Below are 16,804 nucleotides of genomic sequence, written 5' to 3'. Positions count from 1 at the left end.
CACACATGCTCTCCAGTACAGGTTAGCTCTGAGTGTTAGCGATGCTAATGTGAACACCGACCATATTACGTCCAAAACAGTCGGGCATTGTTTCCGATGGCAACGTTTCTGATTGGGCCGTGGGTCCACATTTCAGATATTACATCATATCGGACGCAAATCTGGATCAGCTCCGTTGTTCCCCGTTTTCAGAGATTTGGGTACGGAGGAAAAGAGAGAGGGTTTTAATTCCTGACGCTGCGTGCATTCATATTTTTAATTAGATAAAATACATGTGTATTCTCAGTTGAATTTTGGGCCTCTGTGAATTATTGTATTGTACTTTTTTGATAAACTTTAGTTTAATTTGAATGTGCTCATGTATTTTTTATGGCATTACAGTGTTATATGTTTCAGTATCCTGTTGGACCTGTCTGCTGCATTCGACACGGTGAACCATCAGACTTGGAGTATCAGGCTCTGCACTTTCCCTCCTCACTTCATACCTCAAAGACCGCACCTACAGGGTAACTTGGAGAGGGTCCGAGTCCGACCCTTGTCAATTAACTACAGGGGTCCCTCAGGGCTCTGTTCTTGGTCCCCTCCTCTTCTCCCTGTACACAAACTCGCTCGGATCTGTCATTAGCCCGCATGGTTTTTCATACCACTGCTACGCTGACGACACCCAACTAATTCTGTCCTTTCCCCGCTCAGAGACCCAGGTCGTCGCACGCATCTCTCTCGGTGGATGTCCGCTCATCATCTCAAGCTCAACCTTGACAAAACTGAAGTGCTTTTCCTTCTGGGAAAAGATTGTCCCTCTCTTGACCTGACTATCAACATCGGCACCTCTGTTGTTTCCCCGACTCAGATTGCAAGGACTCTGGGTGTGACCCTAGATAACAACCTGTCCTTCACTGCAAACATCGCTGCTACAACCCGCTGCTGCAGATACACGCTCTACAACATCAGGAGGATACGTCCCCAGCTGACCCAGAAATTGACGCAGGTTCTGGTCCAGGCTCTCGTCACCTCACGCCTAGACTACTGCAACTCCCTCCTGGCTGGTCTACCTGCATGTGCCATCCGACCTCTGCAGCTCATCCAGAATGCAGCGGCTCGTCTGGTCTTCAACCTTCCTAAATGTTCCCACACCACTCCGCTCCTCCGCTCCCTCCACTGGCTTCCGGTAACTGCTAGAATCCACTTCAAGACACTGGTACTTGCGTACCATGCTGCGAATGGATCTGGCCCTTCCTACATCCAGGACATGGTTAAACCGTACACCCCAGCGCGTGCACTTCGCTCTGCATCAGCCAGACGGCTCGCTGCACCCTCGCTGCGAGGGGGACCCAAGTTCCCATCAGCAAAAACACGTGGGTTTGCTGTCCTGGCTCCAAGATGGTGGAATGAGCTCCCATTGACATCAAGATGGCAGAAAGCTTACACACCTTCCGGACACAAAACTCATCTCTTTCGACTCCACTTCCAGCGATAGAATTACTAACAAAGAACTGCTAACAGAGCACTTATATACTAATAAAGGACTGGCTTATCTATAGCCAGTTGAGTAGCACTTGAATACTTGGCTCTATGAAACCTTTATGATTCTGTTTTCCTCAAGGTTGTGTCTTCCTGGTTGAATGTACTTATTGTAAGTCGCTTTGGATAAAAGCGTCAGCTAAATGCAATGTAATGTAACATACTGTTCTTAGACTTCTCTATGTATCCATGACCGTATTTACCGTATTTACCAAAAACGTCGTGACATTTTTCATATTTTTACTAGTTTTCATTGAATAGTTTTGCCAACATACTTATTTGAGGTTGCTATATAATGATATGACGCGCTTTACTAGGATTTGTTTCACAACTCCATCTCTTCCCAAGAAAGGCTCAGAATCATCATGAAAATCTTTATTCCAGCAAAAAACACTTAAGTCTCCTTTTAAAAAAAAAAAATACAAAACAAGCTGTGACCTGAGCTTCAACGGCAGAGCCAAAAGAGCATTAAGTAAATAATGCCAACAAACGTTCAGACAACATGGCTTTAAAATAACTTGCAGATATAAAAACATACAAAAGAGCTGGTTTGTGGCAAGTCTGATGCAGCGGTTTAACACACACACAGGCAGGAACCCTGAAGTCAAATGGAAGACCTTTTCCATACATTTTAAGACCCCACAGACACCCTGAAGTAAACAGAGATATATAACTGCGTATACAAAGAAAACATCAGTAGGAGAAAACACTGATAGGAGTTCATTTTCAAAAACAGACAAACACTAGGATTGGTTGATTCAGTGCAAATTATTTAAATAAGAAAATTGAGACCAACCAAGCACTTCTGTGACTGGCATTGAAAAACACCCCAAACCATGATATCTGTTTTTGAAAATTCACCCTGTAACATTCAACACTTCCATATTTACAAAAACATTTTAACAGCAATGAGGACATTATTCAATCAATCAATCAATCAATCAATCAATTATTACATTATAGACAGCATCAGTCTGAAATCTAAAAGCAGGTCTGTATATAAAACACGCAGGTAAGACTGTTAATTATCTTCTCTCTCAGCGGTCCATTGCACATTCACAGCTACGTTCACATTTCACATCTTTTACTGCTTCAAACTCCATTTAATGGGAGAAAGTAATATGATTGACTTCATAAGCTGCAGCCGGCCTGTCCCGCGAAGCCAGTTCAACACACCCTGGATTTCTTTATGGAAACACAATCCCTCTAAGCTGCCCGACATCAACTCGTGCATCGGCCCTTTTGCGTGGAAACACTAGCTGCCGTCTGAATGGCGGTAAATACAGATTCCATCACGTCAAAATATGAAGAAACCCGCGCCTGGTTTTATCTACAAGACGCCCGATTACGATGAACACAGGCAAACTATTCAACCATGATATTAGCCATCGATGATCGGCTCACTTTGTAAAATGTAACTCCAGACAGTGTTGTATCTCATGGTCAAGAGTCATAACGGGAGGCGTGTGGCGCAGTGGTTAGCGCCTTGGTGTTCAGGGGGTCACAGGTTCAAACCCCACTGCAGTCAGCTTGTCGTTGTGTCCCTGAGACGCTTCACCCCAAAGTGCTCCTGTGGGGATCGCCCACAGTGTTGAGTATGGAAGTCGATTTGGATAAAAGCGTCTAACAAGTGTAATGTAATAACACTACTACGGCTGTACTTCAACTTCCGTATGAGTCCGTGACGTCGCCCGGCCCAGAGAGACTTCTCCCCGTTGCCTAACATGGGGAAAGAGGCGTCTGTAAATCAGCCCTTAGTAGCATCATTCCGTCCTTCAAGTTGTCAAATGCACTCAAAGCCGAAACTAGATTTATTTTCTCTCTCCATTCATTCTACTGAGCCGAGAGCGGATGCTTTGCTTGAACCTCATGAATCCCTTATTCTCATAGGATTCCCATCTAAAAAGGTAATGGCAGCCCGTCCTGTGAACCTACTGTGAGGAGAGAGGACAAAGGTCTCACTGGCATCTATTATGTATAGACATCTGTATTGATTGGGATAAACCCCTTGAGATGCACCCTCTCGTTTTCAAGGGGGTCCCGACAACTTACAGACACACATAAACAAAAAGAATATACAATTAAATACCTCATAAGTGATTTTACACCCTTTTTTCAAATGAAAACTTAATTAGTTCTTCTCCTGATTTTGTCTTGGCTATGTTTTGTGTGTGTGTTCTTAAAGCTTATCTTATTTGAACCGTCAGGAAGGTTCATGAAGGTCTGTACCAAGGTGAGGATCAGCCCAACTATCCTCACACACTAACTCAGGTTGTTTACACACCTTTTCATCAGATGTGACGCTAACACTGGACTGAATTCAGTGGCTCCTCTAAAGGAACTCTAACATGGCCGTTTGTCCCGTTAGAGAAACCGTTTCCTGTGTGGATCTCCTCTTCTTCCCGCAGAGCAGAACCTGCAGCAGAGACGATACAAACATATATTACATACATCAAGAATGTGTGATTGACAGATGAACCCTGAGGACCATCAGACTCTCATCAGCAGTCTTTTATTTATACTATATTCACTTCTCATTCAGGTAGTTCTCTATTTTCACTGCTGTGAATTGATCACACATTCAGTCGTATCATCGTTTATATATTGATGTTTGTGGGGTCAATAAATCAACCTGATGTGAACACTAACGCAATGAAGCACATCTGAGAAGACGCAGAGACAACACTCTGGTGTCTGCAAATGAAAAATAAATACAAATTATGTTTTGAACTCACCGTTATTGTGGAGTATTTTGATGCGCTTCCCACGTACAAGCAAAGCCTGAACTGCAGCAAGAAGTACAGCTCCCAAAACCACTAAAACGATGCCAACAATAAGCATGGCCGCCGTGCTGTAGCATTCCTTACACTCCATCTTTTGTTTCTCTGAAAGACACCACAAAAAAGTCAAATATATGAATGTACCTTTATATCACAATTAAAAAAGGCATTTAAAATCGTTTTAGATCCAAACTCATCTCACCACAGACGTGCACAAAGGTCTGAGCAGAGACCCGATGCTTGATGTCCTCCTGAGAGACCACACAGAGGTAGAGGTCTGTCCTGGTCACATTAACGCTGAGAGAGATGTGGTCGTGGTCTTCCTCTGGGACTCGTTCCTCCTCAGCTTCCAGTCGGTTCCCATCTCCGCTCTGCCACTCTGCTCTAGTGTTCAGAGAAGCACCAGGAACCTCACACCGCAGAAGAGCCCGGTCTGACGTGGCAGTGAGAACCGTGACGGACGGCTTTGGAGTTGCAGCTGCAGGTTGAACATGAACACATATTAGGGAAAGAGAAACTATAGGAATAGAGACTTCAAAATGATGGTCCCTAATAGTCCAGTTGCCAGACTAGTGAAGTTTGATGATAGAAATGTACAGTAGGGTCTCCAGCACATGGAAACGGCAGGATGCTAACCTGCATGTGTTGGGCAGTTTGATCCTTAGCGTTAGCATTACATTTTCTGAGTGGTTTTGGGAGTTATTAAAGATGCCAAGGACAATTGCAGTTTTACCCAGAAAGCGGCCATATCTGGACTCTGTGGGCTGATTTTGACTTCCATGAGGATTGGTACAACCATCGGATATAGAGAGCAGGTGATTGCCTCAACTGTGGACCATTTGTTTTACAAATGGTCCACAGTAGTCAGTTGAGATTGCTTATTTGTTTTACAAACAAATAAGCAATCTCTCCAATCCAAATGAGCAAGAGTCCGCTAAATCATCCCACAAGCAATCAGAATCAGTCCACAGAGAGTTCAAGTATGGACATGTATTCAGCATCCTCCATCACCTGCGAAACCACCCCAAAATAGTCTAACTCGATAAACTATAGTCCACATAAGCTATAATGGTAACTTGTGCAGCAAAGTGCCCAACATACTATACACCTGTAACATAAACCCAGGCACAGAGACTCACCTGGGTGCAAAGAAACTAAATAGCAAAACAGAAACAGGGAACATCAAAAGGGACATCTGATTATTTCTCATGCCGTTTCCACCAAGACAAAGTTACAAAGGACATTTGAGTGTCCTACCTTAAAGACAGACCAGGAGAAATCAGCGGCCGGCCTTAATTGACGATGTCACTGATTTCTACAGTGTGTGCTACAACTCTGTCACACTTATTATTAACATTAACTATTTGGGAGCAGCCCTAAAGAACATTGAGACGCAAATACTCTGTCCTTTAGACTTTGTTTGTAGATGTAGAGATCAGTGACACAATCCAAATCAGGACTCATCTCACCTGTCTTTAAGGATGGGTCACTGGAGCTACATGCCATGCCCTCTCTCTTCTAGCTCTACAGTGAGGACTACAGTCCACATGAAGGTACTGCGTCTAAATATCTGAATGATACTGAGGTCTGAAGAGCTGAGCACACACCGCTCAGTGACATCATGGCTCACCTGAGAGGACTCCTGATCGGTCGTTAAAGACGAGATCTGAAAGACACATTCATTTGTAAGTTTGGGTTTCACACATGGGCACACACACACACACACACACACACACACACATTTTGTCGAAAGTTACGTACAATCAAGAAACAGCTGCGGGGTAAAATGTACCCGTTGGCGGTTCTAGTGTTAAATAGCATTACTCATCTTAGCCTTAGACTGGAAGATGCCAGGACATGCAGCCAAACCATGCTGGAGTGCAAACATGATTTGATGGATGGACAATGAAATAAAAACAAATTCACAAAACACATTATAGCACTGAGAACAAGCACAACACAGCTAGTGACACCTACACAGTATTACCTGGGTCATTGTAGAGAAAGTGGAAAGAATCAGAGACTGGTGTCTTACTGACTATAGATCCATATTTGGGAAGGCAAGAGCAGAAAGAAGAAGGGAAAAGTTGTTAGGAAAATGTGTATTGACCAAAAGCATTGCAGGTTGAAAGGTCTCAGAAGTCCTGGTTTACTTTCAAAGAACACGAATTACGACGGCATTTCAACCCCCAACCCGGAGCTAAGAATGCTAACTAGCTATCAAACACGCGACAAATGTCCCGCTCGTGTTCACAACAGAGAGACGCTAGTGGACGCTCCACAATAAACATGGATTGATGCCAAGAACTTGGTCGTATTAGTTGGGGTTAATTACAACAAATAAAAGTCTTGGCTTTCAGAGTCTGAAACTGTTCTTCCACACTTTGCCCAGTGACACAAAGAGGGGGAGCAGCCGCTCTCTGCGTGTCAGACGGGCAGGAGAGGCGCACAGCTGGATCCCTGACGTCACGCACTGCGACAGGACACCCAGTACAGGGTGCGTCAGAGAGGAAAGGCAGACATCCCTCAAATACAATTGAATACATGAACAGGAGGAAGACCAAGATGCAGCCGTGCACATATCTTCCACTGACATTCCTCTGGTGGAGTGCGCACTGATGTTCTCCGGGGGCTCCACCCCAGAGGAGACATACGCCTGTGAGACCGCCTCACACAGCCAGTGAGACAGAGGCTGCCCGATCGAGCGCTCTCTATAGAGCACAACCAGGCGCTGAGAACGGCGCCAGGCCGCCGTGCGCGCCACATAGCAGGACAGCGCGCGCACAGGACAGAGGAGATGAGACGTGGCTTCTTCCTCCGACCTGTGAGGAGGGGGGAAGAAGCCAGGTGATCACTCTAGACCTAAAAGAGTTGTGATGACCTGAGGCATGAAGCCGGGTTAGGGCGTAAAACAGCTGAACTGCATCTCCTTGGATCCGGAGAGCTGACGGAGCCACAGAGAGAGCAGACACATCACTCACCCTTTCCTCTGATGGAGCCAAAAGCAGAGCTACTTTGGCTGAACACAGTTTAAGGGAACCGGCTCAGGTTCAAATGGGGCTTTAGTGCGCGTAACCCCAAAGCCAAATCCCACTGAGGCGCCAGTGTGCGTGACACCGGTCTGAGTCTCCGTACTCCTCGCCTAACACGGCTGCTGCGCTCTGCGAGCCCCTCGGTTCAACTCGCCGGGAATACACATTGCTCTGATGGAGAGCAACGTGTGTGCGCGCCCAGAACAGCAGCCGCCTGGCTGCGTTCAGAAGCTGCGCAGATCGTACTCCTCCCTGGCGATTGAGGTAGGCTGCTTCCTAGCCGTGGCCTGTCGTCTGTGCAAATCAACACCCGTTTGATTGGACAGCAACGGGGCGACTCCCCCGTTCTTTTCCGAGATTTAGAAAAATAGCGGGGGTAAAAACCGCGCAAGACCCTGTTCCTGGGATGATAGGAGTGTTTCTTGTATCCCATGGAGCTGCTGGGGGGAGAGGCTTCTCTGTGATGTGCCGTAATGGTCGCCATGGTGACGAGCCACGCCATCGCCGCCGCTGCCCATGAGGCGAAAGGGCTGCGAGGAAGCCTTCACACGCTGCGTTTCGCTCCGGCTGTCATCATCAGGCGCGTACACGCTCAGGGGATGAGTGGAGGTGTGCGCAGTGCTGTCCACACGAGGCGTTATAACGGCGCTCATGGGTTATCATGACCGTGTGTACGAGGCGCATCTCGGACAGAGGAAGGCCGCGAGCTCTGCAGGTTATTAACCGACAGGTTAATAACCTGCAGGCTTCTGCAGGGAGCCCTGCTGTCTACTTAATCGACAGATTAGTGGCAGCCGGCTTAATTACCGGCTCTGCTTCCTCGGAGGCTCTCGCGGAGCAGACCAGGAGCGGGGGAGCCTCACTCCCCTTTGACTCGCCGCCGGGAGACCCCATCTCTGTGATGGCGGGGGAGCGGAGACATGGGACGGAGCCCTGCAGTCTCCGAAGGGCGAGTCTGACGCCGAGGCGGTTGCTGTGGGCGTCTCTCCGCGTGCGGCCTCCTGTGGCCGGCTGTTCCGCGGCCGTCTACATGGACTCCACCCTGGCGTGGAACTGGGGTCCGGGCTGATTGGAGCATCCAGTAGCACTTTTCTGGCTGTCTCCGTAACAGACGCCTGCTTCAGACGGAGGTGGCGCTGGATCTGGGTCACCCATGCGTAAATCCTCGCCTGGGAGATAGCGACGGACGCGCACAGAGTGAGCGCCGTGCTGGCCGCCTTGCTGATTTCCTCTGCCTCGGTGGTGGACCGCTCTACCAGTGTCACCACCGAGTTGGAGAGCAGAGCGATGTGATTCGCCGCCGCCTGAAAGCACACTGGTGCACCCGGTCGGCGACACAGCCTACTGGTCTCTGGGGGAGCTCAACGTAGGGCGCGGTCCGGCGATTATGTTGGCCTGTCTTACCCCAGGCGGGTATGATCTCCGGCAGTTCCCATAGGATGCCACCTATCGCCGGTAGGAGAGGGGGAAAGCATGTTCGACCGCCAAGCTGGCACCCTGCTCCGACTCTGTCTCCCCCGTCCGGGGGAGGGGAGGGAGGGGAGAACCGAACGGTGACCCGTGGAGGGAGGCGGGGCAGGAGTTGCTTTTCTTCGGACTCCTGCCTGGCACTCGGCCCCAGGGACACTCGGCCCCAGGGACACTCGGCCCCCGTCCGCGGGCTCGTAAGCCTGGACGGGCCAATCGTCCCCCTCGGCCGCAGCAGCAAGAGCGTCCGCTCTCCGCTTCCTGTCGCCCGAGGGGAGACGAGCGCAGTGTGTGCATGCTACCTGCTGGTTTAGAGCCGCGTACGCGTGCTCTGACCCCAGGCAGGATTCGCATACTGCTTTTATCTCTGCTGGGCATACCTCATTATGAACCCAGAGCCACATGAGGGACAATCACGAACGCAGTTGTTACTCAGGTTTACTCTGCAATTGAAGTGTCTCTTGTGCTTCAGTAACGGTGTGCTGAAGGAAAGAGGGAGCAGATTGCCGGGCCTCCTTCCTAATTATACAGGAAGGGAGCCCGAGGGTGGGCGTGGACTACAAGTGTTTCAGTGCTGCGCGGGTGCGCAGGGGGATAACCCAATAGCGATAGCCTTAGAGGGCGAAGCCATATACGAAATGGAACTGCAGCTGCTCGTATGACGACAGGTGTAGTGCCGATCATGCACAATCGAGTGTTCAAAGGCCACTTGGTCTACGAGGAGAATTTGAGTATTGACTCGCGTACATTTAAGAAATCCAAATACCTCGCTTGTTCTATTCAAGTGCTTTATTAGAAAGTTCCATGGATCAGCTGCCGACTTGCAACATTTGCACGGCATTTAAATAAAATAAACAAACAAATCCAACAGGAATACGCCGTACGGATGTGTGCGGTCAAAACGTGTTTCCGACTTCCTCTCTAGACTTCCTGCTGTGTCCTTTATACCTGAGAATGAGCACTGTTCTGCTTTTTATAAATAATAACAAAACATAAAACTAGAGCAGTCCATAGTGACGAAGGGAACTTCGTCACTATGGACTGACGGCTTCAGGCCGGGTGATGTGGCACTTTATTAGCGTGATTGCACATTATATGTTGTCTGTGGATGATGATTGTGTGACCAGGGGCCTATACTACGAACCTGGTTCAACCTAACCTGATATGTTTGAGTTAGCCGGTTGGCCTAATCCAAAACATACGCGCTCTCGCTAAACGGTCCTACGACGCTGGTTATCAAGTGGATCGCTCAAGCCAGCCGTGTCCTATCTAGTTAGGTGCGCGTTCACATGAAAGGGGTGGTATCTGGAGTATTCGACCAATCACAGACATGGAGAAGCGCACTGACAGCGCAGCGTCATACTTCCTGAATGAAAAGTGAACTTTAATACTAGTCAAAAATGAAGAAGTTAAACTTTAAACATCCATGACTTAAACACTTGATCAGGATCAAAGCCTCAGAGCTGCAGCTGCAAGGTGAACACAGCTGGTAAAAGAACACGTGTTTGAATGCGTACATTAACAGGTTTATGATATCACTGCGCGTCTAAAACACGATCTGACTTCAATTACATTTGTCTCGAGTGTTTCGTCAACTTATGTGTTGCTTAAAATAATACTTCTGCATCCAGTCTGTGACGCTGTGAGTGCTGCACGGCCAGATACGGCTCAGCTGACTCAGATCAGGAGATATATGATACATTATGAAGTGATATGCCGCGGACTGTACTTAATGTACTCTGATCCGGTTACTGATGTTGAGGCAGATATTTAAGTAAGCTTTCTTAACGCTAATGTTCTAACAGTCAGACTGCTCTGAAGATGGAGGTGATATTCATGTTCACGTTCACACAGTCGGTGATTTTTGCCGGCCGTCTTTCCTGCGACGGCAGCTTTTCTGTATTTCCTTTCTCCTGTAATATGACTTGATCGCTTTAAACTCCACACACTGAGCTCTGATTGGTCAGCAGGCGGTGCTTTCACTGAGTTGATCTCTTAGCCTGCAACCTAACCTGGTCCCGACCAGGTTAGCCGCTAAGCATAAGTTACCATGGAGATCTAGCCTGCTAAAAGGAGAACCAGCTTCGGATGACCGGAAAGCCGGAGTTTGCCCTGAATTTAGCCGGCTAAGCGAAAATCCTGCTTCGCAGTATACCCCCCTGGTGTCCTGTGGTGGCTCCTCCCCCCTCACCTGTGTCTTGTTGTGATGATTAGAGTGTGGGTATTTGGGCTCTGTTTCTCTGTCTGTTGAGAGGGCTGGGTGTGTGTGGGTGTGTGTGAGATCCTTGTGGCTGCAGGATGTGGACAAGGAGAACCGCAGGATTGAGGCGGTGAACTTTGTGCCCATGGTTTTAATAAATGCCCACGTCGGGTTATATTTTTGGACGTTCTGCCTCCTTGCTTGGTCTGGGCCGCTCAACGGTCAGCTTCACAAGTCCATAAGCAAAACATTACAAAAACGGTAATTCAGTTATTCAACTAATTTCAGTTAACTTAAAAGAATATCCAATTGGCTCACCAAACCATAAATAATTACCATAAGATAATGTGCCTAAATGGTAGGGGTGCCCAAAAAAATCGATTCACATAAGAATCGCGATTCTATCTCTGCGGATTCAGAAATTCCAATAATCTATTAATATTTTTCATTTAAAAAAATAAATAAAAACCACATTCTTCAGTCTTGCCGCAACGCTGTTTTCCATTTGTTCTACGGCATGGGCTCCGTAATGTCCCCCTAACATGGCACTTCACACTGTCCGCTCTTCATGCCTCACAGGGCGGACTCCTGAGCTATTTTGAATCGCGAATAGTTTTGAATCGCGAATCGAAACCCCAAGAAATCTAATCGAATTGTGAGATTTTCCTGAATCGTGCACCCCTACTAAATGGCTCTTACAACAGGTGTTCTTCGTACTCACCAACATCCAGCTCAAAGTAGAATGTCTGAGGAGTCTGCAGGCGTGGAAAATAACAGGTGTAGTTTCCCCTGTCGGCAGCCGTCGTGTTCCTGATGACGATGGAGGCGTTGCCGTGCCTCAGTTCTGCGGGGAAATGAGAGACTCGTCCTTTGAACTGCGGACTCTGACCACCTGAACGACCGTTGTTGTAATGGACGCCGTTATCATACATGAAAACCTCCTGCAGAAGCTCTCCTCCAGGAGCGACCTTCTTCCAGTCAAAGAGAAGTCTTTCAGCGCTCATGTTGATGGATACCGGGAATAAAGCCTCTCCACCTTCTCGAACAACCACTCTGACAGCACCTGGAAGACAAAACGAAATGCACAAACAAGTAGTGCAGAGTGATGTTTAGTGTAATATAAATATACACATCGGACAGTATTTACACTATGATCAGTATAAACAGCCATGTAGAAAGTGAATAGACTATAGATCAGGTATAAATAAGACAGTAGAATACTGACACAATAAAGAATACATAGGATTATATTATTGGCCGTTTGTCATTTTTAAATACAAGTACACCATAATAATTATCAGTAATTATTTGCAACAATTAGGGTGAATTGCCCTAATGTGGGACATTTTTTGCATTTCAGACTTCTGGAACATATTGCGATATGAAGCCGATACAATAAATCAACAACATTCTGAAATCCCCAGGATGTGTCCTAATCAAACCAAAAGAGAAAATGCAGATATTACACTCATAAAAGAAATGGCAGACATGTCAGTACTCTTAGTGCCAAGTTGTCTCAGACAATCTGCTTTTCCTAATGTGGGACACTGACATGTTGAAAAGCCTCAGTCACCTTAATTAATACATTTATTTATGTATTATTGTAATAAAACATCAGGTCAGTAACACTGAGCTAAATGTGTGATACCATGTTCAGCTCTTTAACTATTTATAATGTTATTACAACATTTAGGCTTAAACATTGTGGATGTTAACTTTTTTTTTTTTTTTGTGAGAATCAAACAATAGATTCTAATAGTTTTCAAAAATCATTGAATTGTATTTCACAGGGAACACATACAACTGCAGGTGTATTTGAAGGCAACATATCAAACATTGAGGCAACACATACAACCTAAACCTGCGTAAATGCTGGCAGATTGCACAGGCTTCTTGGATCACGTGTGCAGTGTTCTTCTGCTTAGGTTTTTGCATTTTCTGCTTTTTCTTTCCCCCTTTCTCTTTGATGAAAGCAAAATGGCTGTCGCTAGTCACACTATAGCAAGGAGGATTGGCCCTCTGGCGGCTGGGCGTTCTCTTACTGGAAGTGTAATCAGAGATTTGAAGGAGACTCTGGCTGTGTCACTACTTCAACCTCCTCTGCCATAGGTGGTGGGGTTACAATGGGGGAGAGCGCTGAGGAGGGGAGACCAGCATCATGCAGAGGGTGGCTTGGGGTCTGCTCCAGAAGTTCCCACATGTGTGGATGGCAGGAATCAACATCATCATTATCATTATCATCATGTGGAGGATGACACGGGGTTGCTGGTCCAGGAAAGAGCATCTCATCTGGGGCCACTGGAGTCTCTTGAAAGCATCTCTCATGTTTGAGATGGCATAAACAGATTCTCATTGATCTTGGCAGGGTTGAATGGGTATATCGCTGACCCTCGAAAGCCAGCCTGGCCAGCTGAGGAACCCCACCACTCTCAATGATCTGTCCAGACTCTACTATGGCTGCCCTCATCCTGTCCTGCCTCCACTGATTCAGTTTCCTTCCCTGACCTTCCTTTCCTCCATTATTCTGTGTCTGCGATTCTCTCCCCGTCTTATTTCTCTCCTTTGCCATTGGGATCTAAAATGCATTCAATTCATCGTTACTATGCATAGAATAAAACGTGTGTTGGAAGGATTTATTAAATTACTATGAGTATTTGGGCTTAAATTCATTGCCATTTTATAAACTCAGACATGTATCCCTAACATTCTCCCTGACTTTGTCATACCATTTTAACAGACCCCCAATTATTTAATATAATTTGCCCTTCACCTTAAATATCTAAAATAATGCATTAGTAGACTAAAACCCTGTAAATAACCATTGCTCTGGCACAATCCACGCCCCTCCACACATGTTTGCCTAACTGAAGAATATCATACCGTCCCACTTTGCGAAACATGTTTCCTAAAGGCCCTGACACACCAAGCAGTCACCAGAGGACTAGCCGACGCTGAAGTCGGCTGTTGCCTGGCCGTGTTCTCCTGCGTTTTGGCCATGTGTCGCACGGGAACACACCGCACCGACTTCAGTGCGTGAGTGGCAATAACTCTCCTTACCAGCAGGCGGCGGTAGTGTGTATTCGTCATTCAAAAGAGGCAACAACCGGAAGACAGAGAAGAAGAAGAGTATCTTTTCTCCGTAATATCATACAGAGCTGGCCTCTCCTGGATCAAGGTGATGAGCAGGTCTTCGTTTGCATCATTCCAGATCGCCATGATGAGATGAAAATGAATAGCAGTCTGTGTGTGCCTTCTTAAATCGTTTGTTTACGTCCCTCACTTCCGCTTCGCTTCTCATGCACTGATTCACTAGCTGAACAGCCAATCAGAGTGATTATTTGGTCCGACTGCCAGACCCGATGCATGGCCGATTCAACATGTTGGATCGGCCATGCATCGGGTCTGGCAGTCCAAATAAGGCGTGTCACGGTCGACGGTGCGGGACACACCAACCTGACTACGGCGCCGCGAATGCCCGACAGCCTCTGACGGCCTCTGACTCCCAAAATCGGGTTGGTGTGTCAGGGCCTTAAAGTGGGACGATGGAACATTTGATTGAAATAAAAAATATAGAGTATATTTACACCATATTATAATATGTTCTGATGAACAAACATATCATAAACACATCCTGATAAAAACTTCCAAGATTGTTTTATTTAAACAATTGAAAACCTTAACATTAAATTTGTCAAAACACTACATCACTGGCCTTTTGGGTGGTCTTCACACAGGGTACTTCCTGTTTGAATGTTTTCCCACCCTCATCTGTGATTGGACATTTGAGAAGTCATGTGATTTTGATCGCATGACTTCACAGTTTGTTTGCGGAAGACCTGTTGCGTTCCAATAGTCCATTTAGCTTAGGAACCTTCCTAACGGAGTGAAATGACCCGGAAGTACGTCAGTGGCAGCCATGATAAGTGCCCTTCCAATTCTCCAAATGAAAGGAAAGGAGGTTTCAAACTTCCTTTATAGCCTCCTTTAGCTTAGGAACCACTGGACCTCCCTTACCGAAAGGAGAGGAGAAAATGCTGCCCCACAATGCATTGCAGCCGCAGCATTTGCCGTCACTCAACAGTCGGCCGTTCACGGAAACAACCGGAGAAATTATATCATGAAAGTTACGGTGCTTATTAAGCATTTTAAAACGTAGGTGGTAAGTTGCCAAAGTGCTTTGTTTTGAACGTTCATCAGTATTATAATCAAAAAGAGAAATATGAACGTTAGTTTTTACTGAAATGATCAAATAAAGTCAACATTTCACTGAGCTGTGTGGGGTTTGTTCAACTTCTAAAAGATGTTTGAATGGTGATATACACAGTGATAGATGTTAAGGACTAACGTTTATAATAAATACATCTGTATTGATTTTAAGATCTTTAGTTCATCAATCATACGTATTGGGATCATTGGTATTAATGTGGACCGGAGGGAGAGGGGGACGAGCAGAAGTTTCACTTTCCTTTTTTATTTCAATTCCAACTTTGGTCCTGAAGAATATGTTTCTCTGTTGTCCACGTTCATAAAGCAAAGCAGCAGCATCAGAGCACGGAGCAGAGTCTCTAGATGAGTTCACAGCAGTCCCTCGTTCTTATTAAGCATCCATGTTGTAGTCCGCTGTATAGAAAACTGTGGTTTCCATAGTTTCCCCACAGCAGCAGACGCACACAATGACGTCCGCTGGCGCATCATAAACACGTCGGATAGGGAAAGTGCATTCGGATTCTCTAAAGTACCGCAGTCTCTTCTCCTAAGTCCTTTTGAATTCTCCTATCCACTATCCCTTAACCCCGTGACGCTTCACTCAGGGGTCAAGGAATAGACTATAGGGTTAGAATTTAGGAGCTGATTTTTCTCAAACCCGAGTCCCAACAGTAAAAATCAATCTTAAAAATCGCGTTATGAGTGCTCCACGAATTATCACAGCTGATTTTGTTACATTAACATTGTCAACAACTTCTAGAAAAATGCAACTCGACATCATACTGATAATAATATATGATACAAATGTAAGACTGACAACAATAATAGTTTGTAATAAATCCTTTACTAACTATTATTAGAATCAGTGAATCAAATGAACTCAGAGTGAAATCATGGTTTTATCAATGTTAAAATAGGACAGTTTCCTAAGACAGTACACACGCTGCTGCCCCCTTTTGCACACAGCTTCACAGTTTGGATCAGACTTATTAAAGACACACACAAACATGAATGTATGAGTTTTGAGGACGTTTTTAAGCCTGAATATGGAGTCTGTAGCTAGGGGCTAAGCTAGTTAGCTAACGTTAGCGTAGACCGGAAACTCAATATGACAACATCCAATAAGATGCATCTGAACTAATGTATAAGAACATATTCACGTATAAGAGAGATGTCAAACACTTCGCTGTATCCATTGTGCATTAAACAAAAAAGCCTTTTAACTCTGAAACTTTAGTTAGGGGCTAAGCTAGTTAGCGAACTGTAGCTTAACTTGATTGAAACCAAAACGTTGTGTTGGAGGTAGCGTTAACATTGGTGTTAGCATAACAGAGCAGTTGTGAGCATTCATTTCTTACCTATTGTTATTCCAGAGCATGTAGGCAGGAAATAGAAGATGACAAATAGAAACTGAAGACTGTCAGCGAGCATGTTTACCGGCAGAATCAAAGCTAGTTTGCAGAGAGTAAAGTTGAGCTGTCCGGTCGCGTTAACACTACACTTATTTATAGTGATTCTGTGTCCTCACAACAAGCTGAATGCATTTACTCTGCACTGCAGGAATTCCCCCACACAGTGGGCTGGGCATACAGTGTCAT

General features: G+C 46.0%; 1 protein-coding gene across 3 annotated transcripts; it reads right to left on the bottom strand.

The window, feature by feature from the left end:
* Window positions 1-1,881: 1,881 nt before the first annotated feature.
* Window positions 1,882-16,768, bottom strand: LOC117447129 (butyrophilin-like protein 10). 3 transcript variants are annotated; one of them, XM_034083760.2, is made up of 6 exons: window positions 16,565-16,768; window positions 11,722-12,063; window positions 6,289-6,339; window positions 4,504-4,779; window positions 4,257-4,406; window positions 1,882-3,937 (listed from the first exon to the last, which is right to left on the bottom strand). In XM_034083760.2, the coding sequence occupies exons 1-6, from the start codon at window positions 16,635-16,637 to the stop codon at window positions 3,825-3,827; spliced, it is 1,005 nt and encodes a 334-aa protein (XP_033939651.1). In that variant the 5' UTR covers window positions 16,638-16,768; the 3' UTR covers window positions 1,882-3,824. The 3 variants fall into 3 exon arrangements, with proteins under 3 accessions (XP_033939651.1, XP_033939652.1, XP_033939653.1); XM_034083761.2 differs by lacking the exon at window positions 6,289-6,339 and adding an exon at window positions 5,932-5,967; XM_034083762.2 differs by lacking the exon at window positions 6,289-6,339.
* Between the last annotated feature and the right edge of the window lie 36 nt (window positions 16,769-16,804).

The sequence above is a fragment of the Pseudochaenichthys georgianus genome, chromosome 5 (genome assembly GCF_902827115.2).
Source record: "Pseudochaenichthys georgianus chromosome 5, fPseGeo1.2, whole genome shotgun sequence".
NCBI lineage: Eukaryota > Metazoa > Chordata > Actinopteri > Perciformes > Channichthyidae > Pseudochaenichthys > Pseudochaenichthys georgianus.
The sequence above is the reverse complement of the archived record's forward strand: the minus strand, read 5'-3'. Positions and strand labels throughout refer to the sequence as shown.